The sequence below is a fragment of the Numenius arquata genome, chromosome 9 (genome assembly GCF_964106895.1).
Source record: "Numenius arquata chromosome 9, bNumArq3.hap1.1, whole genome shotgun sequence".
Classification (NCBI taxonomy): domain Eukaryota; kingdom Metazoa; phylum Chordata; class Aves; order Charadriiformes; family Scolopacidae; genus Numenius; species Numenius arquata.
Window position 1 is genome coordinate 2,175,611 of NC_133584.1, and position 24,347 is coordinate 2,199,957.

Consider the following 24,347-nt stretch of genomic DNA (forward strand, 5'->3'; position numbering starts at 1 on the left):
TTTCCCCACTGTTTTGTAAATTATCTGTGGGCATGTTCTCCAAAGGGAGGAGCTCCACCTAACAGTAACACATATGTCTTATAAAGCAGGTGAAGACTCACTGTGCCAGTCTGTGGGTTAGTTTAGGGGGAAAAAAAGACAATTTGTTCTCTTTAGGAAATACTGTTAAGGCTGTCTGCCATCAGCACAAGCACCTACAGTTACTCCTCAGGTTCTGCAAGAAGGAAATTCTTCCGTCTATGATATACCAGGCAGCAAGAAATCTAGTAGCATAGAAGGAAGCAAGAAGCAGAAGTGTACTGCGCTGTAATTCTGTATTAAATGTATATATAAAGTATGGGATGCTTATGCAGAGATACGCATACCAGGGACTGAGAGAGGACTGAGTAACTCTGTATTGCTATAAACATCAGTTAGTGTTTCTAAATCAATTCAGAAGGATAGACTAAACACTCAATACAATTTTATCAGTCTATATATGAAGCTGAATTAGTCATTCAGTAAACTACTACACTTCAATTAAAGTCCATTGGTTTTTCCAGTCATACAAACAAATCCCATGACATTGTTTCATAGGCAGGATGTAGCAATGTTTTATAATAACTTGGGGTATCTTTAGCATGAAAGAGCTGCTCATTAGGATTTGTGTCTAGATTTGCTTTATTTTCCAGGTAGAAGTTTCCTCTAGACACTTAGCATCGCCTTAGGAAAAAGTCTTTACGCATTACACAATCCAACTACGTTTACAGATTCTGGTTTACTGCGCACTCACATGTAGGTTATATGATTTTCTTGATTCTCCATCAAGCTGACAGAAGTATCAACTACAGGTATGTCCCCAAATAACCTTTTTTAAACTTCTGTGGAATCTCCGAAACAAAAGTTATGGGGGTGGAAATAAAAAAAATTCCTGGGACAAGAGTAACACTTCTCAGAATGCAAATCCTGTATTTCACTTTGTCCCAGACATTTCACACTTTCTAAAGACCAAAATGTTTTATTCTCATCTTCAGACACATCCAAAACTCACCATGAAAAAACCCGGGCAGAGTTGCCTGTCTAATTTTGCTGCTGAACAAACTCGCTGTGTGGTGACAGCGAGACTGCCCCAGACGAGATATTTTCAGTGCTGTCCTTTTGTTCTTCCTGTTTGCCAAGCTGGCCTTTTTCCAAAATCCAGGAAGACTCAAACAAAGATGTCTCAAATTGCCCTCTATGAAAGCATTATTACACACAGATTTAAACAGTAGCAATACCGTGTTGCGTAGAATAGAAAGCAGGAGACTGTTACATTGCAGTTATACCTTCGTATTTCTTACGTATTACTGTCATCCTTATTATTTCACAGAAAAGGCGCAGATACCCAGAATTGCTTATCTGATCACAAACAGCAGCTCAAGGGAAACAAACAAACAGAAGGATTTAACACTGTGGAAAACACATCTTCTTACCATTTAGCTTCCTTCTGAAACAGGAAAGCATTTCCAAACACTCACAGTTTTATTTGTAGTTACCTACTTCTCCCCTGCAAAAACCAGCACTGAGTACCTTTGCCTTGTTCTAGAGAGAGCTAAAAAAAATTAACATTACTGGAACCATCTGCAGAATTATAGTACAGCAGAAATGTAAGATAATTCTTTCCCATGAATGTAAAATCTCACTGGAAACTAGCAAAAAGAAGTTTCAGTTTAGTTAGATACGAGAACATGGGTTGATTACTTTTCAAAGCTGTTTTCTTTAAAGTTAATCTGACATGCAGATTTTTTGTTTGTTTCTTTCAGAATGTAATATTCTTGGATTTTGGTTGTAGTGACTTTCAGATACCAGGAATAAAATTAATGGTAAGGTCATCCTGAAAAAAGAACTCACTATAAAGTACTGTCCAAGAGGTAATACATATATATGTCATCTCTTACTAAAAAAATATAGGATTAAACAGCTGAAATGAACAGTTTAAAAATATTTACTATTTTTCCCCAAGAAAACCAAAAGACCTTTGTAAATTCTTCTTTTCCAGTGCCCTTGCTCACCCTCCCCCCTCCAGGCACATTGTTTATAGCTTCACTCACTATTTGGGAGCCATGAAAACAGGATCACAAGAAAGAAACATTTGCAAGTTGCTGGTGACCTCTACAACTCCCACTACGATTGTGCTTTTTCCCTAGGGATCCTATGACATACCAACAGCAGAATGCCTGTCCTAGAACATTTTCTTCCAGTTAAAGACAGATAATTTTTCCTCTTTGTTAAAGAAAAGAAAGCCTGCAATTAAATCTTCCCTTTTTAGCCTGAAATCATTTGGTAATTCCATTTCTAGCTTCACCTCAAAGGAAAGGATTTTGTTATTTATAGAATACTAGTAGTCATAAAGAACAACAAGGAATTAGAAAAGCAAAGCATCTTCTCTTTACACTTCACGTATCTGCTTACTCATTATTTCAATGATTAGCTTGGCATGCTATGTAGCAGGATGAGAATCACTCTCTCACCTGGCTCTGTCCTGGTTGGAGCTGCTCCTCCACAGCCCAGTGTGCACACTGAAGCTCAGTGAGCAGCGCTCGAATTCCTTCATGCTCTTTAAATCAAAAACCTTAAAGTTCCGCAACAAATCAGAGCCACGTGCCGTTTCGTACCCATGGAAATAAGGTTTTCCTCCAATTACATATTTTTCTTTAATCCTCTATTTTATACGGGTGAAAAACATTTTTTATGTGAATGTCAGAAAGAACACAAAGTAAAAACACACCACAAACCATCTTCTGCTCCTTGCTACAAATACCAAGGGCTTTAATATCAGTTTTCACACACAGAAACGTTCTGCTTCTGGAAATCAGTGCAAGATGGTGTAAACAAAAGATTACTCTAGAATGTCTTTCATGAAACTAGGTTAGATAGGTAACAAATGCTGAATATATATAAAAATATAAAACTCTGCCTTAAAAAATGTTGTTTACTTTTCTTTCCATGTTTCTTCCCATCCTCCCACCTTCCTGGGATATTTGGAAGCCAGACAGCAAACAGGATCTCCAAAAACAGGAAGCGCTGGCACACAGACAAGGACAAGGAGCAGAGAGAATCCAGGTGTTCTGCGCCCTGCTCTAGTCTGAATCCTCACCTAATGTGGAATGGAGTTGTAACTCAGACACCGGGCCCTTCCTGGTGTTCATCTCCCCCAAACACGTCACCTTGGCTTTGAGAAGTAACTCTCTCTGCTGCGGCAAGATGAACCTCCAGTTGTGCTGAAAAAGAGGAAAGATTTCCTCTCCCACTGTCCATACCTAGAAGCGCAGGGAAAGAACTGCAATAAAATACGGGAGGTACCAGAGTCCTCACACCGCTACACTCACCTCGACCACAACCAGCAGCATCACAGAATGATATGGGGTTGGAAAAGACCTCTGGAGATCATCCAGTCCAACCCCCCTGCCAAGGCAGGTCCACCCAGAGCAGGTTGCACAGGAACATGTCTAGGCAGGTTTTGAACGTCTCCACAGATGGAGACTCCACCACCTCTCTGGGCAGCCTCTTCCAGGGCTCCGCCACCCTCACAGGAAAGAAGTTCCTCCTCATATTTAGATGGAACTTCTTGTATTCAAGTTTGTGCCCATTTCCTCTTGTCCTGTCACTGGGCACCACTGAAAAAAGACTGGCCCCACCCTCCTGACACCCACCCTTTAAGTATTTATAGGCGTTGATCAGATCCCCCTCAGTCTTCTCTTCTCCAGACTAAACAGACCCAAGTCCCTCAGCCTTTCCTCATCAGAGAGATGCTCCAGGCCCCTCATCATCTTTGTAGTCCTCTGCTGTACCCTCTCTACAGCAGTTCCCTGTCCAGTTCATCCAACCAGATCCTCTGGATTTAAGGCACAGAGAGAAATGTGTGTCCAGAAGAAAGCTTGACTGAGATTAGGCCAACTTCTGTTCATAAATTTACATCCCCCTTTACTCAAAAGATCCACCCTGTGAGCCCTTCCTTTCCTAAGCAGCAGCTGAAAAAGACATCAAACTCTGAGTGACTTCCAGCATATTGCATACTTCCCACATAACATTTCTTAGGATGGAGTCTGACAGCAACTTTAAATTGAGATAAAAGGGTTTCTTCTGCACTAAATTACTCCAGTCCCTAAAAGCAACAAATGTGTAAAAAAAAAAAAAAAAAAGAAAGTTTTAGAGTGGCAGTGGATAGCAATATTTTTGCAACTTTGCAGATTTTTAATAGAACAGTGAACTGGAAGACAAAAGTTTCTGTTCCGTAGTCCAAATATAAATGAGTTTTCCATTTATTCTATCTTAACTGCCTTCTGTAAACAGCGTTTAGAGAAGTATGGGTTTACTCTGCATGGATGCAGTGAATTCTGTTAGCAAAAATCATTATGTTTACTGGCAAACGGGACAGGATGCAACTTCACTTTTGATAGAGCATTTGTAAAGAACCAGATGCCTCAGCAAAAGCCATGGAAGTAGTTTTGTTTTCTTTGTTTAAGCTCCTCAACTGAAAAAACAAAACAAGACATTCTCCATTGAAGTATTTCTTAACCCCCTTTTTAAAGCCATTTGTTGAGAGAAGGAAGTTTGTGGCAGAGCTAACACAAAGGCATGGCCACCCTAATGAAAAATGTCAATTCTGCAGCTAAATAGCCTCGCCCTGTAAACAGCTGAAATTCATACAGTCCTTAGCAAATTGTCCTATACTAAGAAACATGGAACAAGACAGCAGGAAACTAAATCCAGTGCTTTGCAAACCCTGCCCTGTAGTTTCCTACTTCTACACAAGCTATAATCGCAACAGGGAAATATGATGGCTTTTTAAGAGTCAGTTAGAAATAATGAAGCACTACTCCCTAGCAGACTTGTTTGTGATGCAGAGTCAATGGTGATTAACTAAATATTTATTCATCAGTAGATAACAACCCTGCTGAAAGATAAGCACCATCAGTTTTCCATAAAAGATTATCAACAAACCTTTATTTACTACCACAGCAGCCCCAGACCATCCTGCTTACCCCACCCACCGAGTCTGTGCATGGCACAGTGCGATACTATTCGGCTGCAAAGCATCTAGCACCACGACATGCTCCCATCGGGCTTCATCTCCCCAGACGTCACAGATCACTTCGGTGGATTGCACCCAAGTGCATCAGACAAGCAAGCATTCTCTGTGAAGCAATACTGAATCACTGAGTTTGTAAGCATATTTGACTGTTTTATAGAAGTTACAAAGAAACCAAAGCTCTTCCAAAACCTTCAGGAGCATAGGTTTATTCTAGTCCTAGCTGTTGACTCTGGTTGAACAGGACTTTCCTCTGCATTTACAGGTCAAATGCCAAAGCAAGAGTCATGACTCGAGACACTAACGTATTTGCATTTGTGTTTAAGAAGTGCAAACAAACATGATTCATTGGGACTATGTGTGTCATTAGGTCCTGCGTGCTCCAGCCTGAAGTATAAAACCAGCTACGGTAAACTGTGACACATGGTTCTTCAGCGTGTTTAATCAAATGTTTATCATTTCTGTGTTTATCTGTTAAAAGCATCTGCTTTGCAAACCCGTTGTGTGTCCAAACACGAAAGCACGATTTCAAGCGTGGGGCTACTGAGACATTCAATTTGTTGTCAGTGTACCCCTTTTTCCTGCATTTCAAGCTATTACCCAAATTGTTTCTCTAACGAGGTCAGGGTACCAAGATTGGCATTTGCTACATCTGAAAGAAATGTCTAATATTTGCCTAAATAGATAATGTTTGCAATTAACATGAACTTTCCAAAGAAGTGACATAAGCTCATAGGTATTTAAACAGTGAACACCAGCAATATCTCCACAAGAATTTAAAGATTTCTCAACTTCCCAGCTTGGAAAAATCAGTTCCATATCCAGATTAAACGCTTTGGGACGAAGGCACATGCTGCCTACTACTACAATCAGAGCTCTGTACGAGGGTTACAGTAAAAAGAATGAACTTTATTTAAAAAAGCCAAGAAGATACTGGTAGTAGTTGGTCACCGCTATTAAGAGAACTTCACATATCCACACAAAGAAGGAAGTATTTTTAATACATAGTTCTCTGAAAACATTCCGTTAATGTTTTTGTAGGTGTGTATATTTAAAAAAGACTGAAAGCAGTTTTCAGCCTGGTGAAGTTTAACCCTGGGATAGAACAGAAGACCACAAAAAGCTTATGTGTTTTGGATTTAATTTCAAGCCATTAAAAAAACATCAATTAGGGAAGGGTAACTATACTGCAAATCAACCTTTTTTGTTGTTTAAACAAATAACTTGCTCACCTAGCAGGACAGCAAGAGATCAGAAGCTATAATAATGGTTACACTTCTGTCACCTTGCAGTTGCTCACGATACCATCCTATCTGCCGGTGTACAATGAAAGGCTTGGAAAAGAGATGATGAAATAAGAGCTAAAGACCTTGATTGCGAAGTAATTTGACAACACATTTAAAAAAGGGTTTCCACAGTCAGGAATAGGTTTTGCTGCCTTTTCTTCATGTATCAGCTCTGCTGTTTCTCTGCTCATTCGCTTCCGTTTTCATCCTTTATCTCTTGGTGGTAGTTATGCCATCTTCCCCTGCATGTCAAAACATTCCAGGCTGGAGGTATCCAAGATCAAGGGAGTGCTGCTGAGCAGCGATAACGACATCAGTGCTTTATCCTCCATTTCAGAGCAAGTTGAAGAGGAAAACAGATTATTAGAATTTTACTAACCACAACCTTGGTAAACAGTTAAACGTGAAAAAAACCCACCTTCTCAATTAAAATGTTAAAATCAACTTGAAGTGCTTTCTTTTAGCTAGAGACCACTTATAAAAGAATTCACACAACTGGTTATCATTGTCTGCAATGACAACATTTCAATTTCACAGATTACTATTTTACACCAGAACACAAACATAACTTACTATAAATCAATCTTTGTAACAAACATGGCACTCACAGGCACCCTATTTAGGCACCTCCTCAATTACACACCACAATCAAGACTATTCAAGATGTCTGGATGTCACCTAAAAATTAGCTTTTCCACTCAGACTCTAGAGGTTTTCTAGGGACAAGTGCTCTTCTACAGTACTTAACATCAAAAGTGAAGGAGATTTCAGAGGTGACAGCATGAAATTGCAAGAAGATAATATACAATATATTAATTTCTTTTCTCCCACCAGTGGAGACTGCCTTGATAAACTGGTAAGTGGAACTGGTTATTCAACATCCACATAAACTTTTCAGAAGGCAGCAGAAGAACATTTTTCAGTTTTATTAGTATCACTTCTACTTTTATAATCCAGCCACAACATTTGCTGATTATTTTGTTAAGAGCTGGGAACATAAATACAAAAATGAAGAATAAGTGGTATGTTTTATAATCTAAGCAGCTTAATGACCACAACAAGCATATTTTAGAGTATTATTTGGAATGGAAGTTTTTACTTCCTTTTTCCCCAAAGGGAGCTAGCTCTATCTAGAAACTTCTCCTCACATTAGCACTATTAACTTTAATCTTCTAAATTATGCCTGTAGTCAAGAGTCAAGTTAGTGTTTTCCAGCCTTCATGAAAAGTAACTTAACCAAAGTCGGATAATAACACACCACATCACACAAAGCGTATTTGTAGAGTTTGAGAAAGAAACAGCTTTCTCAGCAAACCAGTCTTTACTCTCTGCTCATTCTTACTTTTTTTGCACTTGTATTTTCAAGTGTTTAGTTTGCCAACATCTTTGCAGAGATCAGTCTCCTCACTTTTCTAGTAAGTCAGATGTCAAAATCCCAAGGTATAGAAAATTTTGTCTTATTAGATTCAGACCACAGAACAGGCAGGTATTTCTACTTATGGCTGATTAGTCTCAGATGAAATGCTGAATCTTGAACATTTTCTTTTCAGTAACATTCAAGGCTTCTTGCATTTTGAGGATGTTCAGGAACTTGTTTCTTTCTTGACTGCTAACAGCTAATAGAAGGAATAAGGTTGCAACAAGGAGTAGTTTTGTGCTCGCAGATTTAGCGTCCTCTGCAAGAAACTATCGGCTGTGTGTCAAGACACTTTTCCAAGACAACAAATTCAATCTCAGCAGAAAATCCATGCTTCTGGACCATGATCATGACCCAAAACCCAAGTTAACAGCAAGAGTTAAAAGTCAGGAACAGACTTGGAACACACTGGGCAAGAGTTATTCATCACCATTAACTGCCACATTACTATTGGCAAAGGACTAACTAATTAGTATGGAAATAACAAAACCAGTTAAGTCTTAATGACAGATAAGATTTTTTGACATGTAGTACAATCTAGGAGGCAACCTTCCAGTTTTCTTTCTTTTCTGTTTGGACTTCGAAAGAAAACACCCGAGGGATGTTTCTCTACATTTCTTTGCCTTAGAAGAGGGTCATAATGTACAGCCAATAATGTGACTCAGCTGTCTCAAAATTCCAGGGAACTTTACAGTAAGTCTCAGGCAATTCAGTAAGTCTCCTCTATTTGACAAATACACTTTGTGGGTCACAATCCTCAAAAGCTACATTTGCAACCATTTCTTTAATTGGAAGCCGTAAGCAAAACTGTCAAAGTTTTCCTACATAAAAACCAGGAATATATGCTAATTTCAGGAAACGTGCTAGTGGGTAGACAAAAAAAAAAAAAAACCAAACCCAATCTCTTTGAGGTATAACTAACCTCCTACTGGTAAAAAGCAATGGGGCATGAAACAAGAGATCACTGAACCTTAAGTTCTGTTTGACCCAACTGTGCTTAAACTTGACTGCAGTAGCAGTCATTTACGCCTATCGGTGCAAGTTCGCAACACGCCAGAGAGGCAAAAGCGTCACTTTACATCATTTTCTCCCCTCCAATTTCACAGAGGTAAGCTGCTTTCTTCAAATTTCATTTTTACATTTTTAGAGTTCAGGTATTTGAGCACAGTTTTTCAAAGCCAGACTATAAATACTCCCAGCAAGTGTACTTGGTCATTTATGCCTGCTAAGTGCTTTTATTGCCCGCTTGACCAGCTGTAAGAAAGGAACGCTCTTAATAGAGAAGCGGCGATGGTGTCCACTGCCCCTCACATTTCTTCTTTGAAATACACAACGTTCTTCAACTGCCTTTCACAAAATCTGTACCACAATTAACTAGAAAAATACTTTCCTAGAATTAAAGTGTAAATACATGCTATATAAAATAAAACATAGTTACCACAAAACCATTAAGTACTGCGTAGACTGAGAAGACAGATCCAGGGTTACATAGACTGTACCCAGTCTGTTGCACTTCTGTTTGACCACAAGTTAACTTATAAGATTTATAAAAATGCCTTTTTTTTAAAAAAATAGTTTAATTCCCTCTTCCTCCCAGTTGGCCTTGGGTTTTTTTTTTATTATTATTTTGTTTTATTTTTAAAGTTAATCCTATAGCAGCACCGCAGGGGGAAAAAAAACTAAACCAGTTAATACCTCAGAGCATTATTTCTGGTTCATTTAACACCACATTAACCATTCAGAAAGAGATTTATCGAATAAATTCAGCTGGAAGGAAACTCTGGAGGTTATTCTGGACCAACCCTGTACTCAAAACACTTTGCGTATGTTTTGTTTTTCTTAATACTTATTTGGACACTAATCTATTTTCTCTCTCCACTGCTCACATTTGGATTGTGATACTACAAAGAGAAACTTGTAGCAGGATTCCTTGCCATGACACATTCAACTTAAAGGGCAAAAGAAAATTCCCATCCAGTTTTAGCGTAAATATTTTTGTGGCCCCTTCTAGCCATAGCTACAATTTCAGACAGGCATCATCACTTGGAGCAACTGGATGTCTGGCTTTTACAATGGATGAGACAAAACTCCTACGAGCATGGAATGCAAGGCATAAAAAGCTGCAAAAATCACAACAAACCCTACCTTTGCTTCCACTACAAGCCACGAGTCTGTTTCTTCAGTTAGCCAAGTACAAACTCTTATTCTTTCCCTAGTGCTCCCTCTCAAACTCAATCACGCACACAAAACAGGCACATACGGCACATTTTTCCTCAACTCAGATTTATTAGATTTCACACATTTTTCAGTAATTACAAAAAAGTAATAAAATACCACTATGAAACTGAGTTTTGTCTTAAGACTAAACTGGAAAGACTAATTTTTGCAGTATTATTCCCACACCAGTTATAAACCATAAAAATCAGTTTCACCCAAATACAACATTTTTCAGGTGTTTTATTAACTACAACCTTTGTTAACTTTGATTAACGTACTCAACTAGGCCAAGCAAACCTACATACAATACCCATTTACGGGATGCCACTATTTCTTGCATCATTTGGAATTCATGTATCATCACCACCATTTCCTTTCTCCCAAAACAGGCAAGAACAGCAACAATTTTCTATTTGGAAGAGATTGATACTTGCAAGGTGTTCAGGTATCTGAGTATTCCTGGTACCTAGAAGAATCTGCACCAGCAGTCTAGAAACCTACACGATGAATTGACTTTTTACGTAAAACATTTTTAAGAGAGCAGTTTTTGCAGACTGAACATCAGCCTTAGGCTTGTTGTCTAGCCAGTTATAGATAACTTTAAATTCTTTCCGAGTTAAAACTATGGTATCATCAAGGTTTTACAAAATTGTATTAAACCTGACCAAGCCATTAAAAAGCATGCTGAGGAACAACTGTGATCAGGAAATCCATTCTTTACACGATAATGCCTTTTCTTTTCTTTTTTTCCTAGAACATTTGTAGCATGTAGATCAAAGGTTTAGGGCTTCTTGTCTTTTCTTGAACCCACAAGCAAAGCAGCAAAACAGCCAAGTTTTAAAAGATTACAAATCATTAAGAAACAAAGCAGACAAAACATATAGTGTTCCCTAGAGACTCGAGACATGAAAGCATCTGTGTTGTGATGTATGTACACAAAATCTGTTGGGACTAGACTTAGTTGTTCCGTAGGACTTGGAATGCACTAGGATTCCAATCTCCTGTTGTAACTTTAAGGAATCAGCCTATATATTTTTGCAACAAATCCCCCAAACTCTATGTCTGTAATGGAGTTGAACCTGTCCATTACTCTGGACTCAGCTTCAGATTTTAGGACACTGATCTCCATCCAGATTTTAAGTACATGTCTCATAATACATGTTCTACTTGAAGATGGACTTTGCTTTACTTGTTGTATAAATTCCAATTCTAAAGCTTCCAGCAACTTTCTAAAAGTGGGTTATCCAGGAAGAAGTATCCCCAATTTGCTTCCAGAAAGCAGGAATAGCCTGATCATCAGAGAAACAGTTAACCAAGTATTGAACTACTTTATGACTTCCAATAAAGCACAATTGCTTTGTAAACAGCTCAGCTCCATCACCTTTTCCAAAGAATACTCCAGGAAAAAAAAAAACATTCAGTTTCATTATTCGGGCAAGTAAACTGCAACAAGAAGCGAAACAAATTTGCCATCAACACAGTAGGATAATTTGAAACGGCGAACAATGTAACATCTTGGCATGGATTTGTAGGCTGGGCTTAGTGTGCTTTGAAGAAAAAAAACAGCCAACCACGAAACACTGTCTCCAGGTTGCTAAGATTGACAACAAATTAACACCTATGAAATGTGGGGTATCTGCTGCAGTCAAACTCCCAACTGCAGCTCTGAAGTTGTCGTATTTATTATCTTAATTAAAAACGTAGAGTATTTCACAGATTACATAAGGAATTGTGTGGTTTCATAAATTCCTTCGCAAACACTGTGAGTTTGGTTGACGTGTGGTTTGTCTACGTGATGACATTGGCTAAAATATGTTTCCAAATGGCAAACTTTTTCCAGAGTGGTTAATGTTATTGTTTGAGAATAAAGTTATTTATTGTGAAACTTTAAGTTCACATGGGGTTTTTATTTCAGAACAGCTTGTCTAGTCAGTTCCCCACAGCAGACAAACCATTAAATCCCATCATCCTGAGTACTGGAATATTCCTAGGAACTAACAATCTTTATACACAACAAGAGGTGGACTTTGATTATTCCACTGCATTAGAGCAGTGCACCATGGAAGCAGCTGAAGCAACAAGTATGAGAACATCTCTATAAATTAATTGTGAGGTAGGAGAATGATTCAGGTCATGATAGGAAAGTTTCTAACTTTATCAGTGTGATGAATTTGAAAGCCTGCTAGAGCTCAAGGCAGGGATGTGAGGGTACAAATAACTAACAGAACAGAGCCAGGATTTCTTCTATTAAGTACTACAAATCCAGATTCAGAATCCAGTTCACCGCTCCTTGAAAAGTTTGATCCTAACTGCAGAATTAACTCAAGCAACGCGTTATAGCCCATACTATCTACTTTTAAACACACGCTTTCCTTGCTCTGAATAGGCACTGTTAATAAAGCAACCTCTGTTCAATCAGATTTTTAAAGTCAACAAGAAGAGTTACAGTGGAAAAGAGTTTACAGAGACATACCAGTAACAGCAGCTGAAGTAACAGGTCTGATACCTTACTAACTTAAGGCATGCTGAAAACAGCAACAAAACCCCCAAAGAAAAACAAACACGTAGTTTGTATTAGTTTGGTGAGACTTTTGTTAACGTTCTGTCTACTAGAAAATACAGAAGCACCGGTAAGAAACAGCAGTTTCATATTTATCCCCAATAAAATCAAGTCTCTGGATAGTATGAAGTAAGAAAGGAGTCTTTACATGCAGTGTAGATGTGATGCTGCTACTGTAAGTTGACTGCAGCCGGGAACAGGAGATGGTATGCCACCGATCCACGCACACACCCAGTCGGAGGAGGCTCTGCTCCCAGTGTCACCAGCTAGCCCAACCATGAGCCCACATACACCCCATCACAAAAGCTACTGGAACATAGTTCTAGAGAACAGCTATATGTCGGGGTGAGCCCCACTCAAGAGCGACAAACCACCGCGGTTTTTCCTCTCCCGGGTCGCATCCCTGCGAGGGGAAACCCACAGAGCAGGATTCGGCGGAGGAACGCCCCGGAGCTCTCTCAGTCGAGGGAAGCAGCCGCGCTCCGACCTCCCCCCAGCCACCCGAAGGTGGTGCTTTCCCCTCCGGCTACCGGGAACGAGCCAGACACCCGGCAGCCCACAGCAAGCGGCGCTCCCCTCCGCCAACGCCCGACCAGAGTACCGGAACGCCACAGAGAGCGCTGCCCGGCCTCAGGAGAGCCGGACCGACCCCCGCCTCACTCACCTCACAGGCGCGGCCTCTGAGCCGGGCCCGCAGCCACCGCCCCGACGGGCCGGGCTGGGCCGGGCAGCGCCCCGCAGCACTCGCAAACCCCTTCAGCAGCAGCCGTCGCCACCGCACCCCTCGGCGGGTGACCGTGCGGGTGACCGTCCCGGTCCCCCCCGGGGCGCTGGCGGAAGCGGCGCCCCCGCAGAGCCGCCTCCCTCACGGGCAATAACAGGAAGGGAGCGGGGGCCCTGACCCCGGATGGGGATGGCGCCCGCCCGCCCGCCGGAAGCGGAACGGCGTGACGTCATCGCGCCGCTCGCTTCCCGCCTCTCGCCCCCGGCGCCCTACCGCCCCCTAGCGGAGCCGCCGGTACCCACGGCACCGCGGCCTGACTGGAAAACGCGGTTTTTGAGAGGAATAACGGGCCCGTGCGGCGGTTCGGGGCGGGACGGGCCCGACAAGCGCTGCCGCTGCCCTGTTTACGGTCGTAAACTCATTAACGGGCCTCCACGCCCGCTCCTTGATGGGTTTTTTTTGGACTTTTGTGACACCCGCCGGGCTGGGCCGCGACGGGCCGGGCCGGGCCGGGGCAGGCCGGGCTGTCCTGTCCCGTCCCGTCCCGTCGCGTCTCGTCCCGTCGCGTCCCGGCCCGGGCGCGCAGCCGCCGCCGCAGTCCCCGCCCCGCCGCGTTGCGGTCACTTCCTGCAGCTGGTCCCGGTACCGGCCGTGCCCGCCGGCCCCGGCCCTCCCGCCGCCTCGGGAAGCGGGCGGAATCGTGAGAAAGAGAAGCAGCCTAAGGAGGGGGGGCCGGGGCCGTGTGCGGTAGGTGCGGAGGGGCTGGGGGGGGTGCGGGCCTCGGTGGGTGGCGGCACCGGCTCGGGGTGGGGGGGGCGGCTTTGTCGGTGGGTACGGTTTTACCGTGGGATTCGCCGGGTTTTTGCCCTGTTCAGGGGTTGCTTAAGCTGTGTGGGTGGTGGGGATGGCGGTGTCTGCCTCTCCTTGGTGCCGGATGTATTTCTGCTTTGCCAATTCCATGGAATTCTTGCTCAGGCTGCAGTTATTCCAAGGTAATAGATACCAGGGCTTTTGATTTTATTTTTTTTTTTCCCTTAGACTCCATCTTCAAGACTTTGCAGAAATGTCTGTTAGAATGTCAGGATTTACAGCGTGGTTTCTGATACCCCCTTGACATAAGAGATGATAAATGCCTGCTTTTTCTGGGTGACTAAATATGCATCCTCATCAGCCGAGGGTTAGTGGGCCTTGTGCCGTAAGGTGGAATTGTGTACGATGTGTGTTTGTCTTCAATCCTTGCGTTATAAAATTATACTGATTTGGTGTGCTGGCTTCGATCCCTGCAGTGTTATAAAATGACCCGGCCTTTCAGAGTGAATTTCTGTGGGCATAGTCTATAGCCAAGGGTAAAGTTTCTGGCAAAGTTAGGTTAAGTGGTGTCACTGTTTTGAGTTACAAGCGGACTGGAAAAGAAATGCCTCCTGTCTTGAAAAAAACCCACCAAACCCACAACTTGTTCATCATTTGTATAGATTTCTATCACTGTTATTAGTTGCCTCAACTGCATTTAAAAACTGATTCTGGTGGGGACACATGGCATGTAGATGTCTGGTTGTGATTTGGGACTCTTTATGAGGAGTGTAGTGATAGGACGAGGCGTAATGGTTTTAAATTGAAAGAGGGGAGATTTAGATTAGATACTAGAAAGAAATTCTTTACTATGAGGGTGGTGAGACACTAGCCCAGGTTGCCCAGGGAAGCTGTGGCTGCCCCATCCCTGGAGGGGTTCAAGGCCAGGCTGGATGGGGCTTTGAGCAACCTGGTCTGGTGGGAGGTGTCCCTGCCCAGGGCAGGGGGGTTGGAACTGGATGGTCTTTAAGGTCCCTTCCAACCCAGACCATTCTATGATTTTGTGATCTGTGCCGCCAGCAGTGCCTGGGTCCTACCAGGCTTTGGTACTTAGGGCATGGAGGCTGGGTCTCCTCCTTCAGTGCTGCCCTTGAGATGTCCCAGTCTGGAAACAGTGAAGAAGGCTGTGTGCCAGTCTCCCTCCCTTACACCCACTTGAGGACAACGGGCACCAAGTGGAAGTACATCATTGCTGATAGGAGGCACGGCTGAGATCTGGGAGATACTGTCTTGAAGCAGAATATCTCCTCAGCTCACCCTGGAGAGCTGTAGGTCCTTGCCCTGCCTCAGGCTGTACCGTTATGGGTCCTGGTCACAGAGGTTCCTCATTCCTTTGCTGTTTTGTAGTGTAAAGATTTTGCAGCTTGTCATGTGAAGGTAAAGGAGGAGTCAAAGATGTCCTGTTACCTTCTCCTGGACAGGGTCTCTGTAGCAACCAGCAGTGGAGGGCTAAAGGGACATGTAAATAAGCTGAATTGGAGTGGTGATGCTTTTTTCCTTTTAAATAATATCTGTAAGAAAGAAATCAACGTAATTTGAGCAATTTCAATGATGAAAGGATGACCATTAGAAGAAAATCAGTTGCATATGCCAGGCCAGGAAGTTCTAATTTTAAAAGTGCTCATGCAGCCTTAATTTTATCTTCAGCCTACCATTTGCTTTAAGGAACAGTAAATAGCCTCATAGTTAAAGATTTTCTAAGAATATTACGTTATCCTTTTCCCCTGGGGGTGCAGGTCCTGTAAGCACTGTGTCCTCTCTTGTATATGAGAAATCCCATCCGTGACAGTTGCGTATGGAAGACTTGATGCAACAAACACTCATGCAAAATTAAGCAGATGGATCCCAACTGCCATTTACTGTAGATCTCTTTCTATTGCTCTGTGAAGAATTCAGCTGTAATTTACTCCCATTTTAAGGTAAAAGGCCCATTATGGTGGTGAAATAAAACTCTGAAATTGGATGGCATGCTTACCTGCTCACATAGTTCATCTAAACTGCCTTGATAGGCCTGCATTATAATGTATTTAACCATCATGAATATGAACTTGTTTTGTTAGTAGCCCCACTGAAATCAATTAGACTGTCTACAGAGTACTAGCCGAAGAAATTAAAGATAGCAAAATCTTTGTCCGTAGTTCCACTTAACCGGGAAAGCGAATGCTGACTGTTGGAGAGAAGTTAGGTAACACCACAGCATTTACACTGCTGATGGATGACTCGCACCGCGCCATTCCTGTGTCCCGGCTTCCTCCTTTGTTGTGGATTCCATTTCATCTTGGTTCAGTTAGTTTTCATGACGGTGGTTTTGATTTTTACGGTCACATCATGTTAGGTTTAGTTTTACTGGAATTTCTCAGAGCCCTGATGGTGGAGGGCTATTTAAAAACATAAAATCTCCTGGCAGCTCTATTACTGTCTTAAAAGCTTATCCACATGCTCTTTTTTTAAAAAAGAAATTTCTTTTTTTCCTTACCTTTAGTTACTAGTAGTAACTAAATTGTCTTCAGTCTTGTATTATTTGGAAATCTGTTTTTAGAGGTAAACATTTCAGAAATGCTTGTGTCACCTGAGTGCTTTAGTCCCACTGATTTTCCTGTTTTTCTTCTTTTTTAAATTATTTTTTATTTTTCCTAAGAGAACATAGACATCTCTGGAGCCAGGCTTTCAGAGGTAATACAGTACCTAAAAATGCAGGCATCAACTGGGATTTTCCAGAGCTTGAATGTAGCAAGGTATTTATCTCCTGCTAATTTTAGCAGATTGAAAATCCCAGAAGTTATCCCAGATAAATGCTATCTGCTCCTCCAGGTTCCTAAATGCCTTTGAAGTCAAATTCTATTTTCAAAAGCCACTCAGGAGCAAAGGTGGCATTTAATTTACTTTTCCCTAATTTTCCAGAAGTGTTATTTTAAAATGTAGATGTGGCTCACTTTGCTTAAACAAGTGAGCAAAGCCCAGAGCATAAACGTGGTGGCTACCAACGCGGCCCTGGCTGGAAGTGATCTGCAAAGGCCAAGATAGTGCTTCTCTCTGTCCTGGTGTAACCGTGTAACCGTGAACAGGATTTGTTATGATAAGAAGTTAATACGACATTAACAAAAGTAGCTGTGCCTTGATTCATAATACCAGTGCTCTGCATTATTCCAGCAATGTTCATCTGGGCTTTAGATGTGATATATAAACTTTAATTAAATAAGCCTCTCGGAACCCCTTGTTGGAAATGTAGGGTTACTTTTAAGAACTGGACTTAACCGAGAAATAATTGAATAAAGGTTAATATGGGATAAGCTCTTCATTTTGCAGAAGAAGAAGATACGCCTTTAAATGGTGCATCAGTTGTAGTTAGCACAGGAGACAGGAGAAATAAGTCAAGGTCATTCAGCAAGACCATGGAGGAGAGCCCTTGGGAGCTGACTGCGTACAACAAGGTGTGCTCAGGTTGATTCCCACTCTTCTGCTTACTGTAGTATTTGTTTGGAGTGATATAAACTGACTTTATCCTGCTTGGCATTATGAAAAGGCATAAAGTAGAGGCAGTGAAGGTACAGAAGTGTCCCCTGGCTCGTCAGTGTTCCTGTTAGCACTGCTTATTTCAGCATTTGTGTCTCTCTGGTCTAGATCTGAAGAAGACTCCTCATCCTTCAGAAGTAGCATGCCCACAGTCTTCCTGGCCAATGATTCTTCTACAGCAAGCAGGACTTCTTCCTCATCCTGAGCAGCCTTCATCTCTTCCTATGTCAGTGGCTACAAGGCCAAGAGCCAGCTCACCACTGTCCCCACCAAAATCTCTCGGACTGGGGCCATCCTTTCATCACACACAAGAAGAAGAGCTTGCAAAGGTGGTGGAGCAGGACCCTATGCTGGAGGAACTATGTAAGCCCCTGTGCTGTAAGCTTTGCAATGTCACTCTGAATTCAGCACAGCAAGCCCAGGCTCATTACCAGGTAAGGAGAGGAGCAGGAGGCGCAGCTTTCAGGGCTTCTGCATCTGCAGCTTCTGTAGACGTACCTACTGCCAGTAGCGTTGCTGTGGCAGCACAGAGTGGAGTGTGGGCTCATGCACTAGGACTAACTTGGCTTCTCAAGGGGATTTTGAGTGCTACATTGAGGTGGTTACACACCAGCAGCAGCAGCATTTGAGTTAGCTCATCTGAAGCTACCTCTGCACCCTCTAATGGGCTGGAAGCTGTGGCTAGAGCTGCTCTGTAGGCATATCTTCACCCTGCTTGAATTTGCTGGTCGTACAGACTTGCTGCAGGGCTTTCATTTAAGGTGTCACCACTGGAGCATGCTGTGAAAACTTTGTTTGCAGGGACAGAGAAGTTTGTTTGCAGGGACGGAGAAGTAGTACCAAGATGGCATGGGTGAAAAGACAGACGCTCATAATTTTCCTTTGGTTTATGCAATCTGTTTTCCACCTGTACCCTCATCCAGTAAAACAGAACGTCTGATTCCACAGACGTGATTTTGTGAGACCTGGACAGATATTTTCTGCTGGATCCAGCAGTGCAGTTGGGAAAGGGAGCTGCTGCCACATGCTGATCACTGCCTCCTTCCTGAGGTTATGCACATGACTGGTCTGCTGATGGGGCCATTTATGCAAACTTTCTCTCATCTGCTTTGGACAGCATCAGCTGGGCCAATTAATTTTGTTCAGGCTGGTCTGGTTGATTTGTCTGAAATGGGTTCGGGACTGTTTGCTTATGCTTCTTTGCTGAGAGATCAAATATTTCACAGTCATGTGTTACACTATTTACTAGTACCCTCTCTTTCTAGTGCTATATCTGTGTGACAGTTTGAGATAGTAACTTTCTCCGCCAGCAAATCCAAAGGGGTGGTTGTCCATATCCTCAGGACACAAGACTCAGATCTCAGATTCGCTGTTGGCCCTGAAAAAGTGGTATCGTGCCAGTGAAGGGGTAGATTGAATTACTGTTGTCCTTAAATGTCTGATTTCTGCAGTATTTCTGCCTTGAGGGGGCAGAAGGGCATTTATAGCACATAACTTGCATTTATGCATGTGCCTTACGCTTCCACATACTCTTGTATAGCTCTATCAGGTTCTCAAAACACCAAAAAGAACTATAGTATATGTTGTCCAAGAAAAAATAAAATACAAAGCAGGGTTTTTTAGATTCAATCTCATGTTTTAACTCATGCTTGCAACCTCCTGGAAAGAAGTGTGTGTGTGTGCGTGTGTGTGTGTTTCAGGCTTATCAAAAAGCTATGCAAAGCAGTTAATGTTTCATGTTAAAAATACAAAATACTATTTTTAAGTGAAATAGAACCAGATTGAGGAACTAATTGTAACCTTATTGATTTGAGAAAATAAATTGAAAATGAGGCCCGATCATGGTAGGCGATGAGCATTTTGGAGAAAAGGGGGGATGCCAGCATCTCGCAAGTTCAGAGCTGTTATTTTCTGAGCGGCAGCTCCTTTACCTGAGGTGCCATCTTCATGGCCACTTTCTCGTTTTGGTCTCTGAATTCTTTTTCTTTCAGTGTAAGATACTATTATTAGGACCTTGATTAATCTGGGTTCTCTTTTCAGGGTAAAAACCACAGTAAGAAACTCCGAAATTACTATGCTGCCAATAGCTGTCCGGCACCTGCCAGAATGAGTAATTCGGTTGAGCCTGCCCCACCTCAGGTTGTCTCCCTTCCAGCTCAGGTAAGGCATGGGAAGGGTGTCTGACATCATGCTGCTTACCTGTCACCCTGGCCCCCAAAAAAGAGTAACTAGATCTCACGCTTTGAGGATTACTGTAGGAGTTGGGAAAAAATTTTCCTTGTTGATGGTACAGGATGGTGGAAATGGCCTGTTGTGAGCTGTTTGCTTTCCTTTGAAGCTGCAGATATTGATCTGCCCTTGCAGCAGAATATTGGACTTGGAATGTTCTATTTCTGTATGGCAAATACTTTGATTCCTAGCTAAGTCTGATGTGCTGCTGCTGGTGGTTGTTTAAGGGCAGGTATAAAACAGCGTTGTTGGAGCTGGATTTGGACGCGAGGGTGTGGCGCCCGCTGTGCACAATCATCCCTCCATTGTATGAGGGAAGCCTACATGGAAAAAAGTGCTTAGGTGCTCCTACACCCATAGCCCAGGGCTGTTACCTAATTCCTCTTTTGTTGCTCCTTTTGCAGCAGTCATTCCTGTGTGTAGCGTGAATGGATGGGTCTCTCCGTGATCCAGATTAATTCTGTCTCAGGCACATTAAAAGCAAAAGAGATGATTTTTGCTTTCTTCTTCATCACTTCTGATTGTCATGGGACTTAACAGCTCTTGCATGTGACTGTGCAGGGAACCACAGCTGGGATGGAAGCTGTGCCTGTCATTTCCCAAAGCATCAGCCTCTGTTGTCTGTAGAAAAGCAAAGAGCTTTTGCTGTAAGCGGCAGACGGTTATACAGGCTGTTGGAGCCGGCAGAGGGAGACTCGGTCCCGTGTAAATTGACTTTGCATCTCACAGAATGGAATCAAGAAGGCATGGGGTCCAGTCCTAGGTGATGGGAGGTGGGTACTGTACCTGCTAGGGGATCTGATAGATTTTATAATGGAGAAAATGGTCCATGGCAATAAAAACACTACTCTGGGGCCATGTGAGGATTCATGTTGTAATGCAGAAAGTCAGAATTGTGTGTGTGTGTCTGTTAAGCTTGAACAATACCAAAGGATATGTGAAAGAAAATCGACTTGGCAAGTGCTGCAGTGAGATGGCTGTATGAATCGCTGCTGCTGCACTGTTTACAAAGCACTTTTCTCTGGATGATACACACCGAGGAGACGTGGTTGCTGCCCCGATCAGTGTGTGGTCTGACTAGAGAGGCAAGGGATCCTTCGTATGGCAGGAGCAGTGTCTGTGAGGCTGGGTCTTTCCTGAAGTCCTGATCCAGGTATCCTCCTACCTGCAGGGTAAGGATCAGAGGCTTGGCAGCTCTGCTACTGTGTTTTTGATCTCTTAGCGTGGTCAGGGAGCTGAGTAGAGACAGGGTGCTGTGGAGGGATTAGGAACGCTGTAAATAGGAGAGAGGAGCACCTTCATCTTTCAGTGGGTCTTCCTCAGTGGGAAGGGCACTGTTCATCAGCTCCCGGGAGTCAGGAGTAGAGTTAAATCATTGCTGTGAGGTAAACAAGCCTCTGTAGCTATTGCAGAGGTACCGGGGGTTTGTTCAGATTGCTTTCCTCTCCGAGGCCAGGGATTTGTCTAGATCTTGAGGAGTTTGTAGATTTTCCTGGAGGATGAGGCAGGGAAAATTAAGTACTTGTAAGAACGGTTTGGGGAGCACTTGACAGTGTCCTAATCCATATGCTCTAGTTCCAGCTCTCTTGTTGCCTGATGATGACAATACTGGTCTCAGTCCCTGTGATTCAAACATTTCAACTATTTAACCTTCTTGTATTTCACATGCTGTCTCTCCCTTTGCTGCTAGATGGGATCCAGTAAACCAGGTGGCCGAGTGATCTTGGCCACAGAGAATGATTACTGCAAGCTTTGTGATGCCTCGTTTAGTTCTCCGGCTGTGGCACAGGCTCACTACCAAGGGAAAAATCATGCCAAACGGCTGCGTCTTGCAGAAGCACAGAATAACTCATTCTCGTAGGTATTGTTCAACTTCACGCTCAGGCTGAAAGCATGCGGCAGTGTCTCTGGCAGTCTTTTTCTCAGAAAACTCTGAATTGCAGCTGTTCATATTTGTTTCATCTTCAGGGATGCATCGGAACTAGGCAAACGAAGGGCAAGGAAAGAAGGGAATGAATATAAGATGATGCAGAACAGAAGAAATATGTATACAGTTCAAAACAACACAGGTAACTGGGAGCTTGCATGTGTTCTGTAGTTGGAATAATAATGATGAATAAACAGGCTTGTTTTTCTTCCATTTCTGAAGTCTGTTTTTAGCAGAGACAGGTTGTGAAAGGAGCAGGTCCTAGCTCTGCTGATCCTTCATGTCGCATGTTTTTTTTCCCAGCTGCTAAAGTTGCTTTGTTTTGTCAGCCTGCTTGTTAGTTCGGTTTCTCGGTTTGTAACTTAATTTACCATCTGCCTGTCTCTAAGGCTGCTCTAAGTGGTGACAATTTTGCTGCTTTATTTTCGTGGCAAGCGGCCAGGTGCTTTGACTCCTACTCTAGCATATCGACCTGTGCTTGCACTCCCGTGACCAGAATGAGAGAGCATCTTAGCCTCCCTCTAAGACCATCTGTTCCTAGATTAGAGTCCTTCCTCAGGTATTAGATACTAACTTTGCCTCTTTACTATGATTTAAAGTATGTTTTATAGTGTCCAGCCCAGAATATGTTTCTCTTTTTCATTTTGAGTTGTGTTATGAGCACGTATTAACTGAAACCCTGATTCTTGGTGAAGCTTGGTTTAATCGTGTCATTCTAACCACTGTCACGTGGAAAAGATAAATCTTGTAAAGTTCTATCAAATACCACTTTGTGATTACTTTAAACTGAGGCAGCTTATTCTAGTCAAAAGACGGTTCTAATTCTGGAATCGGAGGGTTAAGGAAAAAAAAAAATCACAGAATCACAGAATCTTCTTGGTTGGAAGGGACCTTTGAGATCATCGAGTCCAACCAACACAAAAAAAACCCAACAAAAAAACGCAACACCAAACACCAAAACCAAACCAAAACAAACCACCACACACCACACCACCCACAAACAGACACAAAGCAACGATCTCAGGCACTAGAGCATGCCCTGAAGTGCCATGTCTTACACGTTTCTTAAATACCTCCAGGGATGGCGACTCCACCACCTCCCTGGGCAGGCTGTTCCAGTGCCTGACCACTCTCTCAGTAAAGTAATTCTTCCTAATATCTAATCTAAACCTCCCCTGCCGCAACTTCAGACCATTTCCTCTGGTCCTGTCGTTATTCGCTTGGGAGAAGAGGCCAACACCCATCTCTCTACACCTTCATTTCAGGTAGTTGTAGAGGGCAATGAGGTCTCCCCTCAGCCTCCTCTTCTCCAAACTAAACATGCCCAGTTCCCTCAGCCTCTCCTCATAGGACTTGTTCTCTAGACCCCTCACCAGCTTGGTGGCTCTCCTAAGACTCATCACTTGAATGATTAGCTCCTAATTTTCAAAGCCCTGTTGATTCTTATGAAGACCGGGGCACTAAGCCCACTCTACTGCTTTAGAAAATATCAGCAAGTACCACTCCCCTGTGTGCTACACCCCTGTAAATCTGGATCTCAGTTGAGAAATCGTGGGGAAATAAGGTTCAGACTCTAATCTGTTAAAGAAGCTAATATTTTTAAACATTTTTGGGGCTTAGAGCTTGTCATTGAGCTGCCTCAAGCTTTTCTTTTCTTTCTTATAGGTAAAACAGGTTTTTCTGTTGTCTCCTCAGGTCCTTACTTCAACCCCCGCTCACGCCAGAGGATTCCTCGGGACCTGGCCATGTGCGTCACCCCCAGTGGCCAGTTCTACTGCTCCATGTGCAACGCTGGGGCCAGCGAGGAGATGGAGTTCAGACAGCACTTAGAGAGCAAACAGCATAAAAGCAAGGTGTCCGAACAGCGGTATAGGAACGAGATGGAGAACCTCGGCTATGTACAATGACGCGCCACCCTTGGTAGTAGTTTGCAACTAGAGCAGCTTGTCTCTCGCCTGCTGTTTGCCACATGCCCTGCTTTATGCTCCATTCGATAGGAGTATGCTCTCGAGCTATACATGTAACACCTGCAAACTTAACAGTATGGTTAGATTTTTTTTCTGTCATAGTTGGCAGGACAACGCTGTGCAGGACATGAAGTGTTTTCGATGTTTGTTTGCTAATTATCTAAGGCTCTTCATTGTATCGAGTGGCGGGGAGGACTTTGTCTTCTCCCCAGCCTTCTGCATGAATATGCAAAGCCCAAGAAGTGCTGGGAACTTCTGTCGTTCTACCACACAAGGTGGACTATGTGCAAAGCCCACTCCCCTCTTTGCACACTGCAGAGCAGTGCTCCAGAATGCCTCCCGACAGCAGACTGAATCTCTGGGCAGCTTTTAAAGGAGGGGCAGGAAAGGGGCCTGTGAATGTGTGAATTAGGTGGTGTACTCATCCACAAATTGCTGCTTGTGGCCCCTGTTACAGCCCAGAGTAAGTTCTTTCCACGTCATTGTAGAAAGGCTGCGCATGCCTCTCCTCCTTGGAGGGTCATGCCTCTTACCGCTTCCCCTGTGATGCAGATTTCATTCTGAACATCGGACATCAGCTGATTAGCCCCATTCAGAAATACTCTCTT

At 43.0% G+C, this 24,347-nt stretch overlaps 1 protein-coding gene across 1 annotated transcript; it reads left to right on the forward strand.

Moving 5' to 3' along the window:
* The first annotated feature begins 17,780 nt into the window (after positions 1–17,780).
* ZMAT3 (zinc finger matrin-type 3) lies at positions 17,781–23,976 on the forward strand. The gene is made up of 5 exons (XM_074153783.1): positions 17,781–18,050; positions 19,657–19,776; positions 21,536–21,702; positions 21,814–21,914; positions 23,468–23,976. The coding sequence occupies exons 1-5, from the start codon at positions 17,781–17,783 to the stop codon at positions 23,677–23,679; spliced, it is 870 nt and encodes a 289-aa protein (XP_074009884.1). The 3' UTR covers positions 23,680–23,976.
* Positions 23,977–24,347: the final 371 nt, after the last annotated feature.

Coding starts and splice junctions, on each gene's coding strand:
- ZMAT3 (XM_074153783.1), top strand. CDS start 17,781: ATGATTCTTCTACAGCAAGCAGGACTTCTTCCTCATCCTGAGCAGCCT. Junction 18,051..19,656: donor AAGCCCAGGCTCATTACCAG/GTAAGGAGAGGA, acceptor TTCTCTTTTCAG/GGTAAAAACCACAGTAAGAA. Junction 19,777..21,535: donor TTGTCTCCCTTCCAGCTCAG/GTAAGGCATGGG, acceptor CTTTGCTGCTAG/ATGGGATCCAGTAAACCAGG.